Here is a 21,948-nt window from a genome sequence, read left to right as displayed (position 1 = left end):
TTATTCTGATATCTACTCTGTGATTTTTTTGAGACACTGTAATCTGTAAATTTTATTTTACAAATTAGATTTTAGTTGTTTTTTTAGTGCAAATTAAAAATTTTTTCCAGTACAATTTGAACTTGAGCAAAAATAATAAAAAGATTAGTCATAATCTATTTCTATTATTACATTGTCTTCAATAGATTCTTTACATTGCTACTTTTTTTCAAAAAAAAGGAGTCTAAAAGTAATGCAAAAAAAAAGAACAAGAAATAACATTTATAAACGACGGTTTTCAACAATATTTGTAATTGCTAGATGCAACACAATTTACAAAAACTTAAAAAAATTTGAGTCAATTTGAATTACATAACTCAAACTACTGTCCTTAATTTATTCATTATTAGTCGTATATATAAATGGTTAATCGCATTTGATATATATAAATGATTAACCCTTGTAATTAATCGTATTTGAATTTTTTATAATGAATAAATACTTTGTCGGAATCTTAAGTGTTATCTCAACTCTATGTTTACAATTTCTCTGCATAAAAAGTGAAACAATACAGCCAAATATTGGTGATTTTCATGGATAAAGTTGTAAATTTAAACTTTTAGAGCTGAAAAATATGATCTATTTCGACTGAAAAGGAGAAATTTAATGTAAATTCGAGAAAATTTAGTAGAAATAAACTTTTTATAACAGCAGTTATAATATATTTCTCTTTTAAATAAAAAATTTCTCTCTTAAATTAGTTGAATTTTTCCTTTTTAAAATTGCTAGAATGATAAATATTAAAATTATTCTAACCATTTTGCGATAAATTATCAAGATGATAACAAATACTTGGCAACAATCGAATTCTTGAACGTGCAAGCTTTCATCAGTTTGTGCAGCTAAGAAAGATGCAACAATTTGTTTTGTGTTTCGTAATTGAAAAGAAGAAAATAGGCTGATATGATAAAAATTACATGCTTTCAAAAATTATCCATATTTTAAGTTAGAAATCTTGAAAAAAGGAATTTCTATGAAATTTTAGGGAAAATAAGTTTTTTTTTTTTTGAAACCTTGTTAAAATATTTGCTTTATCATAAAAAATAATTTAAACATCAAATTTTCTTCTTTCAACTTCAGATTTAAGAGGGCTAATTCTATTTTAATAAATAAACGAAAAACAATAAATACAATAACAAGAATTGACTTAACTTAAAATCTTATTGTGGCTTAAATTTTTCTTTCCAAATTTTATAAAATAATCTATATTAGCCTTAATAGATGGCTTATTATAAATTTGATAAAGTGATCCATTGCAAATTTTTTTTTTCCAAGTATTTGTAAAAAATCGAAACTAAAAATCTCAAAGCTGGAAGTGTATCCAAATTTCATTCTATTTGAACTGCATTAAATCAAGCAAATAATGATGAAAAATTAACGGATCATCTTTAATAATTTACCTTCACTTTGCTTCACAGAATTTTTTTTATCATTTTAGTGAACACTGGAAATTCAGTGAATTCTTGAAATTTTTGTATTTTTGCTTTTTGATAAATCTCAAATGTTAGCTCATTTATCATTAAGAATTCTTTACTGCTGTGAGTATTCTTTCATTGTAATTGTTTAATTTATTATCGTTGACCCTTTCATAATTTCAATAAATAATTTTCATTTAAAAATTAAAGACTCTATGACTATATAATAACTTATGCACTGGGTACCAATTATTGTATTAAAATTCTTATTATTCTACTAATTTTTATAATAAAATACTTACTTATGCACTAATGTACACGCTGAATTCTAGTTATCGCACCAGAATAACTATGCACTAATTGTATACCGAATTCTAATTATGTACTAAAATACTCATTTACCGATTTATAAACTAATTCATAGTTAAACAGTATATAAGCTGTAATAACTTATGCACTGAGTTCTAATTATTGCATTTCTTTTTTTTTTTTTTATTATTAAACAAATTATTAAACGGGCTTAAGTGCATATTGCTATTATGATTAAATCAAACTTTGAAATTATAAACTATATCTAGCTATCTTTTTTTGTCTGTAACATGTTATTGCCCAGTTTTATAACTAAAACAAAGCTACGAAATTCAGCCTTTTCTTAAAATTTTACAGAAAAGCTTTATAGAATTAAAATTAAATTGATATTGTCGGTTAACAGCTGGGAGAAGACTATAATATTAATCCTTTTCTCAAATTCCACTAAAATTTCACTAGGATAAAATTAAATTTGATAAGCAATGAAGAAAAAACATATGAGCATGATGAGTTGAGAATGATCTTAGTACGTACATTTTCATTCCTAAAATTATTTTGATATTTTTTTTGTAGTTATAGTTTTAAATTCATAGTTCCTGAAAATATTATTGCATATAAAATTAGCCATCATATCGATTCAATCATTTATATTTTAAGATGAGCAGAAATGGCAATAGAAACGACTAATTTGGTTTATGTTTAATTGCAATGAAACAATTTCCTCAAACTCAGTTGGCATATTCTCCAATACTATTATTTTTTTAACGCTTTATAATTCATTAAATCGAATCATCTAAGTATACATAAATACTTAACAATCACTTTTAAAAACAATTTAATATTTGAAATGCAAAATTAATCTTCACTGTAATATTTAAGGAGTAACAGGAACTGTAAAAATTACATAAGCAATAAGTAGGATTTATTATTATTTTCTCTCACATCTTTTTTTTACCGAATAATCTTAGAAAAAAAATTTTTTTTTTTTGAACTATTTGACATTAATTAATCTTTATCTTTAAAAAAAAAAAGAAAAAAAAAAAAAAAAAAAAAACATTATTCTTTCTTACATATAGTAGTAAATCTTCTAGAGATTGCTCTACCCGTCACATTTCAACCATAATATCATCCTTAAAATGCACCTTTAAATTTCTGAGCCATTACACTAGCTGCACTTCTAAGCTTACACGCTACAGCTTATTTTTAATTTTTATCATTTTAAAGCAGTTTTTAAATGCCAATATTCCGTTTTTTACCTTACTGATTTCGGTAACAATTACTGCTGATGTCCTAAACTTTTCAAAAAATTGTTCTTCAATTTAATGTAGATTTCGGTGATATATTTTGGTAAAGTTAAAAAAGTAAAAATATAAAAATTACTATTTTGTTTGATGTAAGAAAAAAGTGTTCTTACCATTTATCATACAATCTTTTATACTTCAAGTTTAATTGATTTAATTTAAATATATTATCTCAAAATTACGATTTATTTTAAGAAAGCATTAAAATAAAAATTTCAATATTAGATTTCAAATAAGCTTAGTGTCCATTATCTAATCATCGATGTATAGATGCTAACATTAATACTTTTTCATTTTCAATTAAACAAAAATGACTCAATCATTTCATATTTCGAACTCATTTTTGCTAGATTAATCTTGGCTCATATTTCTAAAAGTAAACTTAGCTAAAGCTACTATGCTGCTATTCTTTTTGATTATTTTTCTTTTCCTGATAGATTCCAAAATAAGTATTACAGAAAGTAGCTATTATCATCTGCTTCTCTTAGTTTGAATAATAGAATTCACTAATGGAGTATGAATATGAACCACGATATTGTTTTCGATTAGTGCCATTACAGGTAAGTTCTTAAATTAATATTACTAAAGTTAACTTAAAAAATTTTTCTATACAGACATATTTGTTGTATTCCTTAAAATACACCTATTGCTATCGGAATGAAATTCAGTAGCAACTATCAGTCAGCTAAGCAACTAAACCTAAGTGACTAAATAGAAATGTTGCATTTGTAACATAGATTTATGTTGACGTCATTATCGCAAAATTAATTTAGCATACTAATTCTAATTTTTGCATGTATTATAAGAGATTGCAATTAGTTAGCGCATATTGCGAAACATAATTTATTACAATTTGCTAATGCAAATATAATTAATAGTTACTACTGTATAATATTTGAAAAATTTTGTTATATTTATTGCAGATTTGTTGCAAATTGTTTGTTATCGGTGACATTCTTCTTCATTTGCTTATTTGTGGATTTTTCGTCAAATTAGCAACATTAGAAATGGTTTTCATACCATTTGGTGTTGCTCAATTGATGCTAACCCTCTTACCTACATTATTTTACATTGGTATTATAAACGAATCGGATAGGCTAATGATACCGATGCTAGTTGCTAGAGTATGCTCATTGCATATTATTGTTGTTGAAATTTATGCAAACAATATGCGAAATGTGATGGAAATTTAGGGATAAAAAAGAAGTGTAACTGTACATACAAAAGCGTCGATATTTTGAAATTTTAAAACAATTACAATATTAGCAAGTAAGTGTCACTTCTAAGCATAGCTATATGCAAAATCTGTACAAGTCGTTGCTAATAATTAGAAGTTTGAAAGCAGTTTGATAAGCATTTATCATCATATTCATTTGAATACAGATAATCTAAGCTAGCTTATTGTAATTGAGAACAAATCATTCTACTATGTCGAAGCTGCTAATCATAATCAAATTAGTATTAGCAATTTCAGATCAGAAAAAAATTTCAGATTATAATGATGTTGATAGTTGGTACCGTAACGATCTTAACATGGATTGCATTTGCATTGTTACTATTTTCACTTATTCATCTCGAAAGTCCAATTAGTAGTACTTTCAAATATATAAATATTTTTTTTTTTGAAAAATATCCCTAAATCACAAAAATTTTAAATCACTTAATAATGATTACTTGAATTGATTTGTTTAATTGATTGCTTAATCAGCAATGTACAAAATGAAATTATCAGTTATCAATTGATCTTCTGAATAAGAGACAATGACCATGAATATGCATGCAATTTGGTAATAATTTAATAAGATTTTCTATAGTTTAATTTATATGTTACAGAAAGGCTATCGCCATCAACATACTTAGGATTGCAAACTATAACAACGACAATATGTTGGATAGTATTAATATTGGAAGGATCTATCTTACAAGCCGGTTACAAATACATTAAAAGACGAATGGTTCAAAGAAACGCCGAAGAAGAATTCACACCATTTGTGAATGGTGGTAGTTCAACAATGAAACCCACTGCTGTGTGACAGATATATTTTTCATTCATTTTATGAATTCTTTCTTTTCATCAAGTGTGAAATGTTATGTATTATAAATTTTAAATTATTTACTCTAAATATTATTTGGCTGAAAAAATATTTATTGCTTATAACAAAAAAAAAAACTTTAATAAATTGATATTTTCATATCTAAATAAAAAGAGTATTATTTCATTTCATTTCTAAAATATTTACAGTGTAAAATTATATCAACCAATATCATAATATTATAAGATGGACTTTTTTTCTGCTATTAGTGGTTATAAACTGGATCAAATATCATTACGATCTTAGCAGATAATAAAAGTGGTCAAATATTTGTTCATATTATTGATTAAATGAAATTTCTAACACTGTTATGTGAATTTTATTTTATTTATGTACAACTATCTTAAGCACTGTAGGCTAAAAAAAAAAGTTGAAATGCAACACAACTCAAAGTGCTTATCAACAATTTATGTAAATTCATGGTAATTTATGCAAATTTATGCAGCTATTTGTAAAAACCTAATTGTAAAAGAATTTCATGTGTGATGTTCAAATATCTCTGTTAAATTGTAAAATATTACTTTAACGTAGTATTCTTACTTGTAAGATTGTAAGCTTCGTAATGTCAAATGTAATTGCTTGCATCATTTACTCGCATCAATTGAATGGAGCAATATCGATGTCTATTATTCCGAAGGCAAGATTCTTGCTGATTCCATCGTATTTATTTTTTTGAATTCATAAATTAGCTATCCTTGTTGAATTTAGCAGATTTTAAAGCCTAAGTTAGATTGAAATAATTTCATCTGAATAACATCGCTCGGTAACTCAAAATGGAATTTTGATAAAAAGATACAATAAAATATTAAAGTTCAGGTTTGAATTAATGAGATAATTATCAAAGATTTAAGGAAGAAAAAAGGAAAGATTCATTTTTATAACAAATAAAATTTGATTGAAAGTCTAACTGAAAATTTTAATTTTAATTTCTGGCTTGCTAGCGTGAACTTGTTCTAGGTGCAAAAAATTAAAGAGCCTGTTGAAAAGCCAGAAACTTCATTTTTCCAATTTTTTGATGAGTCAAAATGCGGGTTGAATTCAGTTACACATTAATTTTATGATTTAATAATTTTACAGAGTCAGTTTAGCAAAAGAAATCTGGAAGTTCTGATCGTCAATTTATTAGATGTAGCTAACTGAACTTGATACGAAAAGATAGTACTCAATGGAAACTAAATTCAAATATTTAAAGTTTCTAAAAGCCTAACAACTGTCAAACTATTGTAAATGGATAACATATTAAAAATGTATTGATGATGATACCGTGGGCATGAAAAAAGATAATGACCAACATACGAAATGGTGAATTTGATTAAAAATAGGTGAGTCAACATAAAATTCGTTTGTTATACCATTATGTATAAAATTATTTTCACTTTATTTTCCCAGAAAAAAATGGAAAATAATGCAGGATAAAAGGATAACAGCAAAAATAATACATAATTGCTAATGTGGAAATAAAAAATGCTGAAAAAAAAAATTTATTCAGTAATCAAAAAATGCTAATGAAAAAAGATGACATAAATTAGTGTTCCAAAAATTGTTTTACGTTTTGAAAACATTTCTTACTTTAAAGTAGCATATATCATAATGATCAACTTCCAATTTTTTGTAACAAAAAAAAAAAAAAAACTTTAACTTGCAGAATGTGCAATTTTGCCCAATCAATAATGTGCAAAATACCACTCTGTCATTATTTGAAAGCAGTAAGAATGATCAGCTAATAATGCGAAAATTTCCATCATTAATGAATATTTCTGAACTGCTTATTTTCAATCAATTAACGACACGCTAATATTTTATTAGCAGGGATGCATATCAATGCCCACTTAAAAATCCTTAAATTGCGCAAATGTCCATTAGTTGTAAATTAACAAGCTGTATCGTTATTAAAATCTCAAACAATGCATATTTCCGATCGATTAATGATATGCAAACGATTGTCTATTATCTTTCAAAATTGTAAAAATATGCCACTAAGATCAGCTGATAATGCGGAAATATTCATCAGTTGTCATTTCATGTTGTTCGGCAATGCTTTTCCTATATCCTTATGATTGTTATACAAAAATTTTCCTTCTTATTAACAATACATAAAATCAGAAAAAAAATACAATGATAAAAAAAAAAAAAAAACACTTATAAATGAATTGCATTCATTTATTCACTTCAAAATTTAACAAAATTCATGTAATTCAAAAAAAAAAAAAATACAAAAAATACTTCAAAATAAGAAAAAAAAAATTACGAAAAATATCTTCAAATAAGCATAACAAGGAAAAAAAGCAACTAACAAACGAATAATGTCTGTAGTTAATTATATTGAAAAGGGACGAAATCTTTTCTGTTGTATAAAAGAAATAATTTTTTTGAAATATTACATAGCAAGAGAATATTCATTTTTCCTACATTCACAATTTTTTAAAAAAACTAGGAAACTAATTTTTCTGAAATAAACTGCGAACACAATTTTTGTATCATATTATAACTTATTGTTAAGCTTCTTCGTTTATATTTTATGAATGCATTTATTAATTTTCAATAATCCTCGCAAATGACTGGCAGTATTGTAAAGCACGTTGATCACATGGCAGACAAGATACATCAACCGAAGATTTGAAAGTTTTCTGGTCCTCACCCTGAATTTTTTTTCCAGTACCTGTGAAAGTTTTCTTTCGAATGAATATAAAACAAAAAAAAAAAAAAAAAAAAAAAAAAAAAACGACTTTTTTACGATTATTCACTATTCAGCTTAAATTAGTAATCTTTTTCGTATGTATGTCGATAAGTAATTCCAGAAAGCTGAAACAATTGATTAGAAATATCGGTATACTCTTTAACAAAAGCTGCACTCATTATAAACTGTTTTGATTCAAACATAAAGACGTTAGCTATCGATAACGAAAGATTCCGAATTTTCGGATATATTTTTTATTTTAGAAAAATAAAAGAGTACAAATAACCACTTCGTTTCACTTATTTCTTTCGTTTTTTTCTCTTATTGGCATCATAGTTTATATACTTATTGTTACTTTGCTTTCTTTTTAAAGATTTATTTAAGTTATAAGCAACGGAAAACTTTATCGTTGTTATTCAACTGTTTTGCAAATAAAGTTCATTCAGTTCTTACTGGATATTCCTTAATCATCATTGATAAATAATTACTGATATCTTGATAAGATTTAATAGTTTGTTGAAAATTGATTCAATACATTTTTTAAACTTAGTATAATTCATTCTTCCTTCTCCTATCTTTCGCTTCTTCTTAGTCCTTATTTATTCTTGCATCAAAAACTATATGAAATTTATCAGAAACTTGGGATTCACATCATTTCCATGGCACATTTTCATTCGAATAGCATCTCCCATTTCCAATTCAACACTGTATGCGGCCATTTGGATGCATTTCGTTTTGGCAATCAATCGACTTTGGGCAATTTCATATCCGATGAAATATCATCGTATTTTTAATCCCAAAAATGCTTGGATAACAGTCATATCTCTATGGTCATTTAGTATGCTAATCACTCTGCTTTATTACAACGGTATTCGCTTTCATCATTTTAAAATAAGATACAGCAACACTTAGATTATCTTCCTTCTTCATCTCTTTATCTAAATTCGAAAATTTTAACTCATAGTCGAATGCCTGCTTTATGTCGAAGCTTATATTCATTCATGGTCAAACCTTTATGGACCATGTAATCATCCTTTCTTCGCTTATATTGCTATGTTCCTGTCCGATGGTGTCATCGTTATCACTGTTATTATCGATGCCATTGCTTTTTATCGCATCATCACTTATTTCAAAGTATGTTTTAATTTCACAGTAGCTAAGTTATTATAATTTTCCTACCAAAATACCAAAAAAAAGTTTTGATTTCTTGGCATTTCGAAGATTTATTAACACATCAATAATTTTTTTTTATCAAATTTGACGGAATTTTTAGCTGCAAACGTTTTTTAACTCCAATAATTATTTAATTTATATTGAATACAATTGTAGGAAAAAAGGCTTCAGAAGGCTAATGTAACTCAACGAAGGTTGAGGCAGGAAATCTCATTTTTCAAACAGGTAAAAATAGAATGAGTTGTTTTACACAGCAGTTGTAATTTTTATTGATTTTTACCAAAACTATTCGAGGCGCCAAAGTCACTGGAAGCCTCCTTGTCTGAAAGAAAAATTCATTGACTTGGAAGGTATGAATGAGATTGACTTTACAAATATTTTACTTTTTACAATCACTTTGATTCCTCTCCACCTTATCCAAGAAGGCGACGATATATCTTCGTGCTTTATATAGTTCAATCCATATACTTTTTTTTTTTACAAAATACATAAAGCAGTAACTACCACATTTGAATATAAACTTATAATTGTCACATTCATTCATAACACAATATTTAGTTACGATAACTTTCACTGTAACTCCATTTAGAAATCAATTAAAGATTATATATTATATCCCAAAACTTTCAAAGTCTTAAGTCTTATATCTCAAAAGCCATCCCTCTGCCTTTACATTAAATAGAAAATCAACCAATTTAAAAACAAAAAATGCAAAGAAAAAAAAAAAAAAAAAACATCCAATTAAAACGAAACCCAGAACACTTAGAGACCTCTCTCCCCAAAGAAATTTTTGTCAATAAAAGAAATTCTTTAAAGATCAATCAATAAATTAGTAAGACAATAATGGCCATAAAAGACGAATAGCATCCAGCAGACAACACCAAAGAATACAACTAATTATTACTTCCACCGTTATTCCATATTTGTGACCTTCTCTCTTCTCAATTCAAAAAATTGCGCTTTTCATTCTCATCAATACAAATTTGAATTTGCGCATATGAGAAATGTTTTTTTTGAAATAAATAATGATAAAATTGAAACTTATCTTTCACATATTATTAGGAAGCATTTATTCGGAAAGCTTTGATAATTTTTAGAATAGACAAATTTGTCGTTTTTTAAAAATACTTCTAAATAAAACTTCAACAGTGCTTGTTTTTAGCATGAAATAATAAAACATTCTTGCTCTACAGTACTTTCCATTTCTCAGATTGAGCTGATTGAAATATATATTTTTCAGACGGTGCTGGATTTGAATTGGTCAAAATATGTATTTTTCAAGCAGTGCTGGATTTGAAATAACAGTATATTCGTAAATATTTATTTCAATACTTTTCAATACATAAAATTAGAAGGATAAATAGTTTAACTAACAATATTTAGTCAACTTTATCTAATTAATTACTATGACACTGGAGAAAGAAAACACCTAATTAAAGTTGCAATTCTAATTTCAAATAAATTTTATGAATGTGTAAAAATGGCGGAACTAATAAAGCATGGTCACTTTAATTTAGGAAAATTAACTGAAAAGAAGTTGGTCAAGCGGTGCACTGAATCAAAGTGTAAAATTTGCTTTGGCTAAACTCAACATGAAAGCATCAATCAATTCTTTAATCAACAAATTTGATTGGTCTGGTGGGCGAGTCACTCTATCTATTGCGATATCCGAGGGATTCAAATCACCAAATATTTGAGGGAAAATTTTACGTATGAATGATAATAATCCATGTTCAATTTGTTCAGATACTGGTAGCAACAGTCGAATTACATTACCCCAAAACTGATTTAATTCTCCGAATGTTTCAAGAGCAATTAAATTCACTTTATTAGCACGTAATACTGCATCAAGCGGTGACAACTGGCTATCATGTAGCACTGTACCTGTCATATTTCCAACGTGACCTTCACTTGAACCTTGCGTGATATTCTCCCCCTGAAAAATTTATACTAATATGTTTTGATGAGGTTTAGTTTCTAGATTCCTAAATGGATTAACCTAAGAGACTAGATTAAAATACAATTTGGCAACACGAGATTGGAATGCTTTTACAACTAATAATGGTTCGATAATCATTCACTGTATTTTGTTCGTGTTGTTAAATTTAACGTACGTTAAATTTAACCATGAAAAATCATTCATTGCTTACCCAAAGATTCGACGGAAAAGCGCAAATTAAAATAAGGAGAAGAAAATTTTGCATGGGACACATATTCCGACGTAAGTATAAGCACATACTGAAAAAGGCAGCAAAATTCTTTGAGGGTGTGTCAAACGTCGGAAACTACTTGTTTGTTTCGATGATTAATTGAAATGAAATGGTCATAATTTCTAAATAAACAAATTAACATTAAAAATTGCTCTAATCTGTTATTATGTAGTGAAATGGATACAAACAATTAGATTAAGGCGAAAGTTTACTCTGATGTTTTTGTACATTTTATAATCTTCGCAAAATCAATGCATGAGACATAATCAGTATTGCTAACCTGAAATCGAAAATATTGATTTACTAGCACTTGTTGCTTAAAAAAATGAACTAATGAAGTTTTGTTCTTGTTAACATTTCAATTTAAACATTTCGGTGTGCCTTTCTATTCATGCCCCATTAAGAACTAAATTGAATTGATTAGAAGAACTTGCAAATATGTTTGTAAAATCAAGCCACCAGAAATATATAGCTGTAGAATCCAGGATATCTTGAAACATAAAAAAGGCAATTCAAAACAAAGAACCAGTTTTCATCAGGGTTACCCGTAATTGCACAGAAACAAAAATCGTTGCTCGGCTGTCCTCACCAGAAGATATTGTCCATGGTACCAGAAGTACCAGAAGTACCACGGACAATATCTAACAATTGCATTCCATCTGCTGAGTTGATGTCACTGCTTTTCTAGATTAGAAAGAAAATAACACCAAAATATCACCCATCATAAAAATTTCATTCCACGAGGCCAATATTTAATAGTTATTACTGAGGCATTTATTTTGAATCGAATAAAGTAACACTCCAAAAGGGAAAATAAACATTAACAGGGAAAACTATGCTGCAGAATAATTAATAGTCTCAAGGCAAATGGAAATTTTGACAAAATTTTGACTGGAATTATGTTGCAACGATTCTGCGTCCTTTCTGCATCGAGAATTAATGTAATTTGAGATGGAACGAGTCATAAAGTTGAGCAGTTATGAAAAACAGATACTGCGTTTAAAAGAGAAGAATGGTGCTATATCTGATGCCATGAATTTAAATTCATTTTTTAGTTAAATGAATCAATTCGAACAATTACTGGGTTAATTCCAATGGTTACATTGATATTAAAAAGATAATGAAACAACAGCCGAATGTTGTGGAATTTTACAAATATCCACTAGAAAAATTCATTATATTTATCTTATTTAATCTAAATGTGATATAGGCATCATCAATTTGACTTGGAACTTGAATATGATCTAATTAATTTTACGATGTAACTGAATATGCTTCGCACTGATTTGTTTTATACAGAAACCTAGAGAGATTCACTTAAACAGGAGAATTTCTTTATCAAATTGCATTTAAATAAAGCACTTCCTGCAATCTCAAAATATAATTTCAATTTCATTATTTTCTATGAAATTAAAATTTCATCTTCCCCACCAATAACTCCGCATCAATTACTTGAGATATTTACTGCTAAATCAGAAGTAGTTACTTGCATCACATAAAATTTGTTATAATGATTAATTCACAGTGTCAGATTATAGAAGTGAATTGACTGTTAAATTCTTGTTATGATTCATTTGTATGTTTACCAAATGGACTGAGAAGCATAAAACATTTCAAATATTATCCGCAGATAATATAAATCAGTACAACAAAACTTGTAAGCCAGAATTTAAATAATAATTAGTTTCTTTCGTCAATTAAATTGACCTTTATCATTATCATTCGATTGCATGAAAGAATATGAAAATTTGAAGTTTTTTTTTTTTTTAATAAATCTGTTAAAAGAACTTCTTCTGTTGTATAATTTTTACTATTACTATTAACATATACGTAACATTTAGATAAATAAGTATGATTCTTTTTTTTTAAATTCTCGTAATTTCATTCACTTCGGTTAAAATTAAAAAAAATTCCAGATGAGCTGTTATTCATGCTATAACTCAAAAAATAAATTAAATATTTTGATATAATGAAATCATAGCATCAATTACGTTGCATAAAAATGTGAACATTCAGTGAGAAAATTCATTTTCCTATATTTCTCTTCAAAACTTATTTTAAAATCACAAAGCAAACATAATTTTTTTTTTTCATTTTCGTAATTTCATTCACTTTGGTTAAAATTAAAAATATTCCAGAAGAGCCGTTATTTATGCTATAATTCAAAGCTTGTAATATTATTAAAAAACTATCAGAACAAATATCACTCAATTCAATAACTATTGTTATTGCTGCCATATTTAATATGTGCATTAGGATGACAATCTTTGATCCATCTTCTCTTTAAAGTTAGAAAAAGAAGCTCGAGAAATGAAACAAGAATGCACAACAAGGTTTAACGAATCAAATGTCATGATTTTCGATCATTTTTCAGAGCAGATTCAGACACATAGTATTCCTTTCACTTAATTATAATTTTATCCATTTCAACTGCTTGACCACTGAGAACGGCAAATTGTAGTGATTCAAACACTTCTAGAAGTGAAATTTACTTAGAAAGAAATTACGCATCATTAGTAATATAATAGGCTTACCGCAAGTAAGTTTTAAAATGAATGTTTTGGAATTTTGAGATTTCAAGTAATGAGAAAAAAAAGAATTAGCATGAAATTGATTAAATTTACAAATTTCCAGTCATTTCAATTATACGGTAATACTTTGTCCTTCATGAACAATTTTTAGAACAAACTTTGAAGTGCAAAGTTCTTTTAATAACTGACTGTGCATTTTCAACTTTCTTCTATTAAAAATATCAGCTATTCAATCTTAAGTAACGTCTAACCTCGTTTGTATCTATGCCATTGTTCTCGTTCCATAGATCTGGAAGCTTCATTAAGTTCAAAAACAGTTCGATGTTGACAGTGATGAATGATCATCGGTGACTGCAAATTTTCAATATCACCATTAGTAATACGACCGGTTATTCGATAAGTTCGCCTGATAACTGCTGGATTGTTATAATGTCCCTTCTGTAATCAAAAATTTGAAGTAAAAAATAATATGCTCTCATTGGAAATGTTGAAAAAATATATACATATATTAAAAGAAAAAAATAGAGCTTCATGAAATCTTTGAACAATTATCATCGATTAATGAATCATTTATCTCACCATTAATTAAAGAGATTGTAAAATATTCCAGAACTTCATGTAACAATAAAATTCACTTTTATTGCTAAAAGAAAAGAAAAATAAACAAGCTATAGTGTGTTAACACTAGCTAGTAAAAAATTAAATCTATCACTTTATTTCATTTGGGAATTATCTTATGCTTACATTTCAATTAATCTTTAAAATTTTTAGCTCAAAAAAGACATTCGAGCAATGTAACTATTCCTATTCCTAAGCTATTATCCTAACAAATTTTATTTTGCGCTAATTCATAGCTTTTATTTAGCAAAACTTTTTTTCTACTAATCTTTGAAATAAAAATGAAAAACCTCCATTTTTTCGATAAAATCAATGAGACTAGTTGGTGGTGCAACAACTTTTCGATCCAATTCCTTGATAAAACAACGATTTGATAATAAATCCACGATTGCTGTCAAATTCTATAAAAAAAATGTAGTAATTAGAAAAAATTTTTTAAAAAAAGAAGCAAAAAACACTCAATTTTTCCATTTTCTTCGTGCAACAAAAAAACATTCAAAATTTCCATCAAAATTATTTTATGAAACGATTTCATTTGAATAGAAGAGAGCGCTTATATCACAGGCATCGAAAATATGAAGTCGAACTTGAACTGCAAAAATATATTGACTAAAATAATTCATTTTTTGCATGACTGCTTTTATGTTGTGCTTTACAAATATAATAATAACACTATAACTATAATAATAATAGTAACAGTAATAATAATAAATAAATAATAATTTAATAACAATAATGGTAATAATAATAATAACAAAAGGATACAAACCATATCAAGAAGTAAAAAAATTATATGCAAATATTTGTAACAATTTTTTGAAATTGGCAATTACTCGAACTATTTTTAACTAAATAAAACATAATCAAAGTAAAATTCATTCCTATATTTTTAATTTTAATGAATAATTTGATTGATTAACTTTGATGCTTAATTATTAATGAAAAATGATTTTTTTGTGTGACTTGAAAAGTTTGTTGGAATTTTATAGGATTTAACTTTTTGCACTTTTCATGCACTGTTATTTGTGCTGAAATAATTATTTTAGTTAATGAAAAGCTCGCGATTTCTTTCTATAATTTATAGTAATTAGAACAATGAATAACCTTTCTAAAATCATGCACAAACACTGCTGGACGATTTGATCCAAATCGTGGCACACTAATCCTTTCATAGTACTGCAAAATATAATTATGATTCCTGAAAAGTAATTAGTATTTCCGACAGAAATACCTTTGATTATTATTCGATAAAAAGTATTTTTTTCCTGGTATATCAAGACTGTTTTTTTTAAAACAATTTTTAGTTTACCAAGATAGTTAAATATATCTTCATAAATGAATGATATTGAAATCGTTTTGGCACAATTATCTTCGATGAAAAATTATTTCTTATTTTTATCCTTCCGAATTACTTGTCAGATAAATTGGAAGGTTTGTTTCTTTTCATATTTCAAATTATTTCTAAAAATAAAAAGCTCAATTATTAAAAATACTGAATGTATTCCCGGTATATTTAATCATGTGGAAATATCTCTGTTGCCAATTATACACAGCAAACATTTTTTTCATCATTCAAATTATTTTGTTAAATGAGATTTTTTTTTTTTTTTAATTTTCAAATTATTTCTTGCAATTCTTATCTTTTTAAATTATTTCTCTAAATAAATAACTTTATTCATTTTTAAGTTTCAAATTATTTTTAGAAATAAAAGTTTTTTTTTTCATTTTTCTTCAATAACGTTTGTTCCTTCATGCAATCGCTAAAATTGATGAGTGAAATCGGAAAAAAGCAAAAAAAAAAAAAAAAAAAAGAAAAAGAAAAAGAAAAGGCAAAGGAAAGGAAATAGAAGACTTCAGAAAAAAAAAATAAATAAAAATAGCTATTTTACATAATAAAAAGTAACGAGCAGGAAAATTTAATTTAAAATGCATCCAAACGTATTTTCCTATCTATCATTTCTGCAATGTGGCAGTTGTTTGAAAGGTAATTATTTGTCAAAAAAAATATATATATATATATATATATATATATATATATATAAAGAAGGGTAAAATAATTCTGATAGTTGAAGAATGATAATTCAGATAAATCATTGATAAGGTTTTTTTTTTTTTAGTGGAATATCTTAGGATCGTTTATCTTTGGAAAATCATTGTAACAAGAACGAATAGAATTCAATGAAGATAAAACATTTTAAATAATTCGATGATCACTGATTTTTGTTGCTGATGTTAAAGTAAAATTTTAATGAGTTATAAAAACAAAAGATTCTTTCCTAAAGTAGTCAACAATTTTTTAGATGTTACATGATTTTAGCCAAAAAATAGTTCATCATACAAGAGAAAGGAATCAAATTATTTCAATTTTAAAATTTTTGAAAAATTTTTTACAAAAATTAAAACTTTCGTCATTGCAACTTAAAAATAATGCAAGAAGAAAAAATTAGATTCAATGAGAAATAACATAGAAATAATGTACTGAATAACTTTTTTTCGTATTTTGAAAATGTAAAAAGTATGCTTAGAGTTAAGAAATAGTTTATCTAGCAACAATTACTGAAATAGTTTGACCTTCCAAATGCATATAATCAACATTCTTACTTCATCAGGATTAATCTCCACACTTTCTTCCATATGTTCATTTCGTCCACGCTGAATAAAACTTGTCCCGCACCATCCGTAATATGTTGGACGACGATTAAATTGACGATAGAAAAATGTGCCAGCCATAAATGAAGCTACTAGTAACCAAAGTATTAAAAATATCATGCATAAACTTGTAAATTTTTTATACTGCCGTATTCGGGCCAATGTTCCGGTTTCATCACGCTGATAAACGGCTGAATCAACAACTGTTGCAGATTCTTTTGACCTCAATACTTTTTTCACTTCGGGTACCTTTTTAACTTTTGTAAATACCGTCATTTTATCTAAAAGCAAAAAAAGATGAAACAAAAAGATCAATCAATCAATCAATCGTTCAATTAATTAATTGTTTATTTTCATTTACAATAATATTATTTTGCAGTAAATGATGTGAAAAGTACGAAGAAGAAATAAATTAATAATTCATATTTTTCATATTATGCAAATTTATATTAAAAATATCGACAGGAATATTAAAGATGTAGCAGCAGTTAAAAGGAGAAAAAGGGAATTGGATTCAAAAGGTTGATCAAAAATAAAATAATCCCAGAAAAGCATAAACTATTATTCTGGACATGGAAAATAATTGGGAATTTTTTTTAATATTGTATCTTCATCAATCAACTAGTCTAATTTTTGGAGCATTTTTTTTCTTTCAAATAATTAGCATCTGAAATTCTTCCCTCTTTAAATTTAGCAAATTTAAGCGTAAATTCGATTGAAAAATACTTAAGAAAGTATAAAGAAAGTTTGAAGTAGAAAAAATTTCAAATGAAATGAACAGAAATAAATCAACAGATAGACACACAGCTTATGGTAACATCCAAAAAAGCCATCCGGCAATCTGCAAATTGTTCAATAAATCTTTTACAGAAAATTATTTATAGAAATTAAGCCACAGACTTCATCAGTTATAGTTTCAAATGAAAATATTACACGATCATAACTCAAATAATTTAATCGAAGTTAAAAGAGATTATCTGTTGGTCGAAAGGGAAAAAGATGAATATAAAGACAATATATGCATGTAATCCAATATTATATTATCAATGGAATTATCACTTAATATTATGTGATATATTTAACTTTCTCAAATATAATTAATAGAAATCTTAATTTAATTCTTTCAAAAAAATTTTTGTTTGTTATCTTAACAAAAATTTACTTAGCTGTCAGCAAATTAATTCTTATTTTTTAACGAAAATTAATTACATAGAGAGCTACAATGAATAGGAAAAACATGAAATCTTTTAGAAAAAAAAATTTTTTTCTTCTTTTGTGCATCACACTTCCCCATTAAATTCTATCACTTTTATTCTGACGGATTATGCAAATATAGGTATATACAAATGAAAGAAAATTTTGAAACGAAATTTAGCATTCACAAAACAATTTTAGCAATTTTATCCCCCTTAAATGCTAATTGTGCATCAAAAAATTAAAAGCTTGGATTTCAACTAATTATTCCAATTGTTTCAATTTTCCATTATCAATATGCCATCTGTCCACGAATTGTTTATAATTTTTGATATTAGCAAAAAAAAAAAAAAAAAAAAAAAAACGGCAACTGCACTAATTCCAAAGATGTATGTAAAAGAGAGAAAAATAACCTTTGAATTATTAATCGAAATCAATTCAGCATTATTTTTTTAAGTTTCAACTGAAGTAAAATAGATCTGAACTTTTTAACTGATGTATGATTGACAGCTTAAGGTATTGTATATTGCAATGAAATAATTGAATAAAATATGAAATTTAATTTGTAAAATGAGCGTTAGAAAATTCGTTATTTTAAAAAACAAACAAAAAATACATTGCATCCTATTTAGCATTTTGATTTGAAACAATGGATAATAATAATAATAAATTATTATTATTACTATTATTATTACCAAACACATTAGGAATGCTATTCAATTGAAAGAAATAATAATGAATAAAAAAAATCTAAATATCAGAATACTTCAGGGGAAAACAGAAAACAACAACTAATTTTTTTCAGCCACTATTTCACTAAAACTGACATTAAACTGACGTTTATTGTATTTCTAAAACTCAATCAAGCATGTTGGTTGGAATAAAACAATAAAAAATGAAGAATGAATTGAAGCATCCAACTTCATCAATGATTTTCATATATAGCAAGCATTATCAATGGTTTTTTCCTTGCTATATTAGTGATTTTCTCGATTAATATATACAATATCACTTAATGCATGATCAAAAATCCATTTTGAAAATATTCTTAACTTGAAATATTAAAGAAAATTAATGCTTTTGCTAGAACTAGATATAATAAATGAGAAATGACAGAAGAAACGAGATACTGGAAAAATGTGATTTGAGAATATTTGGGGCGGAATGGGCTACCACCATCACCGCCACAATCCTACTAATGCAGTAGTAGCATGCTTTGATGGAGGCTATTAGTACAATGCAAGGGTATTATAAATCGAATTTGCTTTCTCTTTCGTCCCTTCCAGTCTTCTATTAGCTTATCGAGCATTTCCAATTTAGAAGGTTAGAAAGTTGAAGCTTAAGACCAAATGAAGCATATATTTGAGTCTTATAAACAGCCTAGACTAAAGCGCCCAGGATAAACAGCCTAGCAAACGATAAACAGCACAGCATTAGTGTATATTTTTATTGGACAAAATCCATTTTACACACACATACTTGAATATATGTGCTTGATGTATGCGCATACATAAATACATTCATGTTACGCGTAAATATGTTTATATGTATACGTAAATACATTTATGCCTTATATATATTATATATTTTTTTTTTACGCATACGTAAACAAATATTCTATGTGTACTCACAATAGCCATATGCCTTTTCATTTCCTATAAACATATATAATATAAAATAATTTATTGAAAACTCTCACTTCTTTCTTTCTTCTATGATTCGTTTTTGTTAGCTCTGTTAATTCTAATTTTCTTCCTTAACTTTTTCTTCTAAGTTTCTGTACAATTTGACTTTGTGATAATTTCACGTTTTTTTTTTTTTTTTTTTTTTTTTCAGAAGTTTCATTTTATCTACTATTATTTACACAACATCATTTCAATTTTTTTTTTTTTTTTTTACATTCATTTAATAAGAATTAAGGATAGGAAAGAGTAATTTTGATAATTCATATATACATATATTTATTTATAATTATATGGACAGATTAATATATTTGTAAGAATAAATAAACAAACATTTTAGATTGGAAAACATTGCAAACAAATAGAGCAAACATTTATGCAATTAATAGAAAATAATTTTTTCTGTACCATCGTTTTCCCTTTTTTTCCATCTTTTCTTTGCCTTTTTTTTTATTCCTTCGATAACTTTTTGTTTGCTGTAAATTTTTATCGTTAGCGTGCACAACAAAGTATTGTAATTTGATGAAAGTCTCATTTAGCAAAATAAATCAAAAAAGCCATTTCGTTGATTTAATTTGTTTACTTATTTTTACTTTTTATTTTTTGCTTAATCTCGGTATTGTACATATTAGAATGTGAGAGGATAAAACAACGAATGTTAGCGATATTAAAGAATGAAATACTTGAGAGTTTTGCAAATTTTCCTACATGGTATTTATTACTATAAATTTAAATATTTAGCAGACTATCAACGGGAAATAAAGAAAAATATTAACAATTGAATTAACAAATCATGAAATCAAGAATACTGACTGATGGAGATTTATAATCATTGCAATTTCTCAAACTTTCCAAAATACACCAAAAGATCAGTGGAAAAATAAGCCTTTAGTATTATTAATAATTTAATGTAAATGCAAATCAATCATTATCATATACTGATTAATTAAGATAGTAAAACGCAAAAAAGTTTTAAAAAATATGAAAACACTGTTATGCAATTATCAAATGTCAAACTTATTTAACTTCAACAAATTTCCTAATCGTTTATAATAACATTTTTTCTTTCTTTTTTTCCGCTTATGTGATTTTCCCTTAATTTTTTGTTGACAAATCTATCCCTGAAATTAAACATTCAATCTTTTTTCTTTTTTTTCAGCCAAGTAAATAGCTATTCTTTAATGCTTTTCATTTTTAAAGCAGAAAAGAGTGAAACTAAATTGCATTTTGTACTACATTGAAGATTAAATTGATTTAATCCATTAAAAAAATTAATTTTTCTTTATCGATTAGCCATCGTTTAACCAATACGAAAAACAAATTCTGATATTTTAATAGAGTTGAAATATCGGTTGAAATATGCGAACGAATAAAAAATGATAGAAATATTACAAACAAATGGATAGATTTGTTGAGAGAAAAAAAGAAAAATGGTAATTAAATTACATTTTAGTTGCTATTTTGTGATGAAATGATGAAAAATTAAATTTTTTGTTAATTTAGCCACCAATAAAGGATATAATCACGTAGTCACATACAAAAGAGAAATATGAATGAAAATTTTGGCTTATTAAAAAATAAGTATTTCAAATTAAGCCATTTGTTTATCTCAGTGACATTGATATTAACTAATATGAATAATAGGATGATGTAATTAAAATATAACATTAAAAAAAATTAAAATATAAAATTAAAACATAGAAAAATAATAAAATGAACAGTTCGGCTGTTATCACTGCTAGAAGATTAATGTTACTAAAATTATTATGATTAATTTATAAACGGAAATTATATTTTACAACAATCAAATTAACTATTTTTAATATGTCAAAATCACTATTTAAAATCATTATATATGAAATTCGATTATTCCGAGATTTATGAGTGGTTTTATCTCACATTATGCTGGGAATTCTCAGTAGCTTTTAGAAAAATTTGCATGAGAATTGTGTAGTCGAACTTTTGATGGCATAGATTTACCTAAACTTCAATGATTATCATTTGTTAATAAATTGACATTTAAGTAACCCATCTCACTCCATATTTTCCACTTTTTT

At 26.2% G+C, this 21,948-nt stretch overlaps 3 protein-coding genes across 3 annotated transcripts; 1 reads left to right on the top strand and 2 right to left on the bottom strand.

The window, feature by feature from the left end:
- Window positions 1-3,573: 3,573 nt before the first annotated feature.
- Bm8736 (Uncharacterized protein) lies at window positions 3,574-5,097 on the top strand (the record flags this gene model as incomplete). Its single annotated transcript, XM_043075021.1, has 4 exons — window positions 3,574-3,624; window positions 3,988-4,188; window positions 4,557-4,656; window positions 4,898-5,097. The coding sequence occupies 4 exons, from the start codon at window positions 3,574-3,576 to the stop codon at window positions 5,095-5,097; spliced, it is 552 nt and encodes a 183-aa protein (XP_042930955.1).
- Window positions 5,098-10,565: 5,468 nt separating this feature from the next.
- Bm18021 (Uncharacterized protein) lies at window positions 10,566-11,244 on the bottom strand (the record flags this gene model as incomplete). Its single annotated transcript, XM_043075020.1, has 2 exons — window positions 10,566-10,943; window positions 11,158-11,244. 2 exons carry the CDS (start codon window positions 11,242-11,244, stop codon window positions 10,566-10,568), a joined length of 465 nt encoding a protein of 154 aa, XP_042930954.1.
- A 2,374-nt stretch (window positions 11,245-13,618) lies between these two features.
- Bm2373 (Uncharacterized protein) lies at window positions 13,619-17,291 on the bottom strand (the record flags this gene model as incomplete). The annotated part of the gene is made up of 5 exons (XM_043075019.1): window positions 13,619-13,692; window positions 14,000-14,186; window positions 14,657-14,767; window positions 15,471-15,542; window positions 16,968-17,291. 5 exons carry the CDS (start codon window positions 17,289-17,291, stop codon window positions 13,619-13,621), a joined length of 768 nt encoding a protein of 255 aa, XP_042930953.1.
- Between the last annotated feature and the right edge of the window lie 4,657 nt (window positions 17,292-21,948).

The sequence above is a fragment of the Brugia malayi genome, assembly GCF_000002995.4.
Source record: "Brugia malayi strain FR3 genome assembly, contig: Bm_v4_ChrX_scaffold_001, whole genome shotgun sequence".
Taxonomy (NCBI): domain Eukaryota; kingdom Metazoa; phylum Nematoda; class Chromadorea; order Rhabditida; family Onchocercidae; genus Brugia; species Brugia malayi.
Note: the sequence above shows the minus strand (reverse complement) of the source record. Positions and strands in the feature narration are given on the sequence as shown.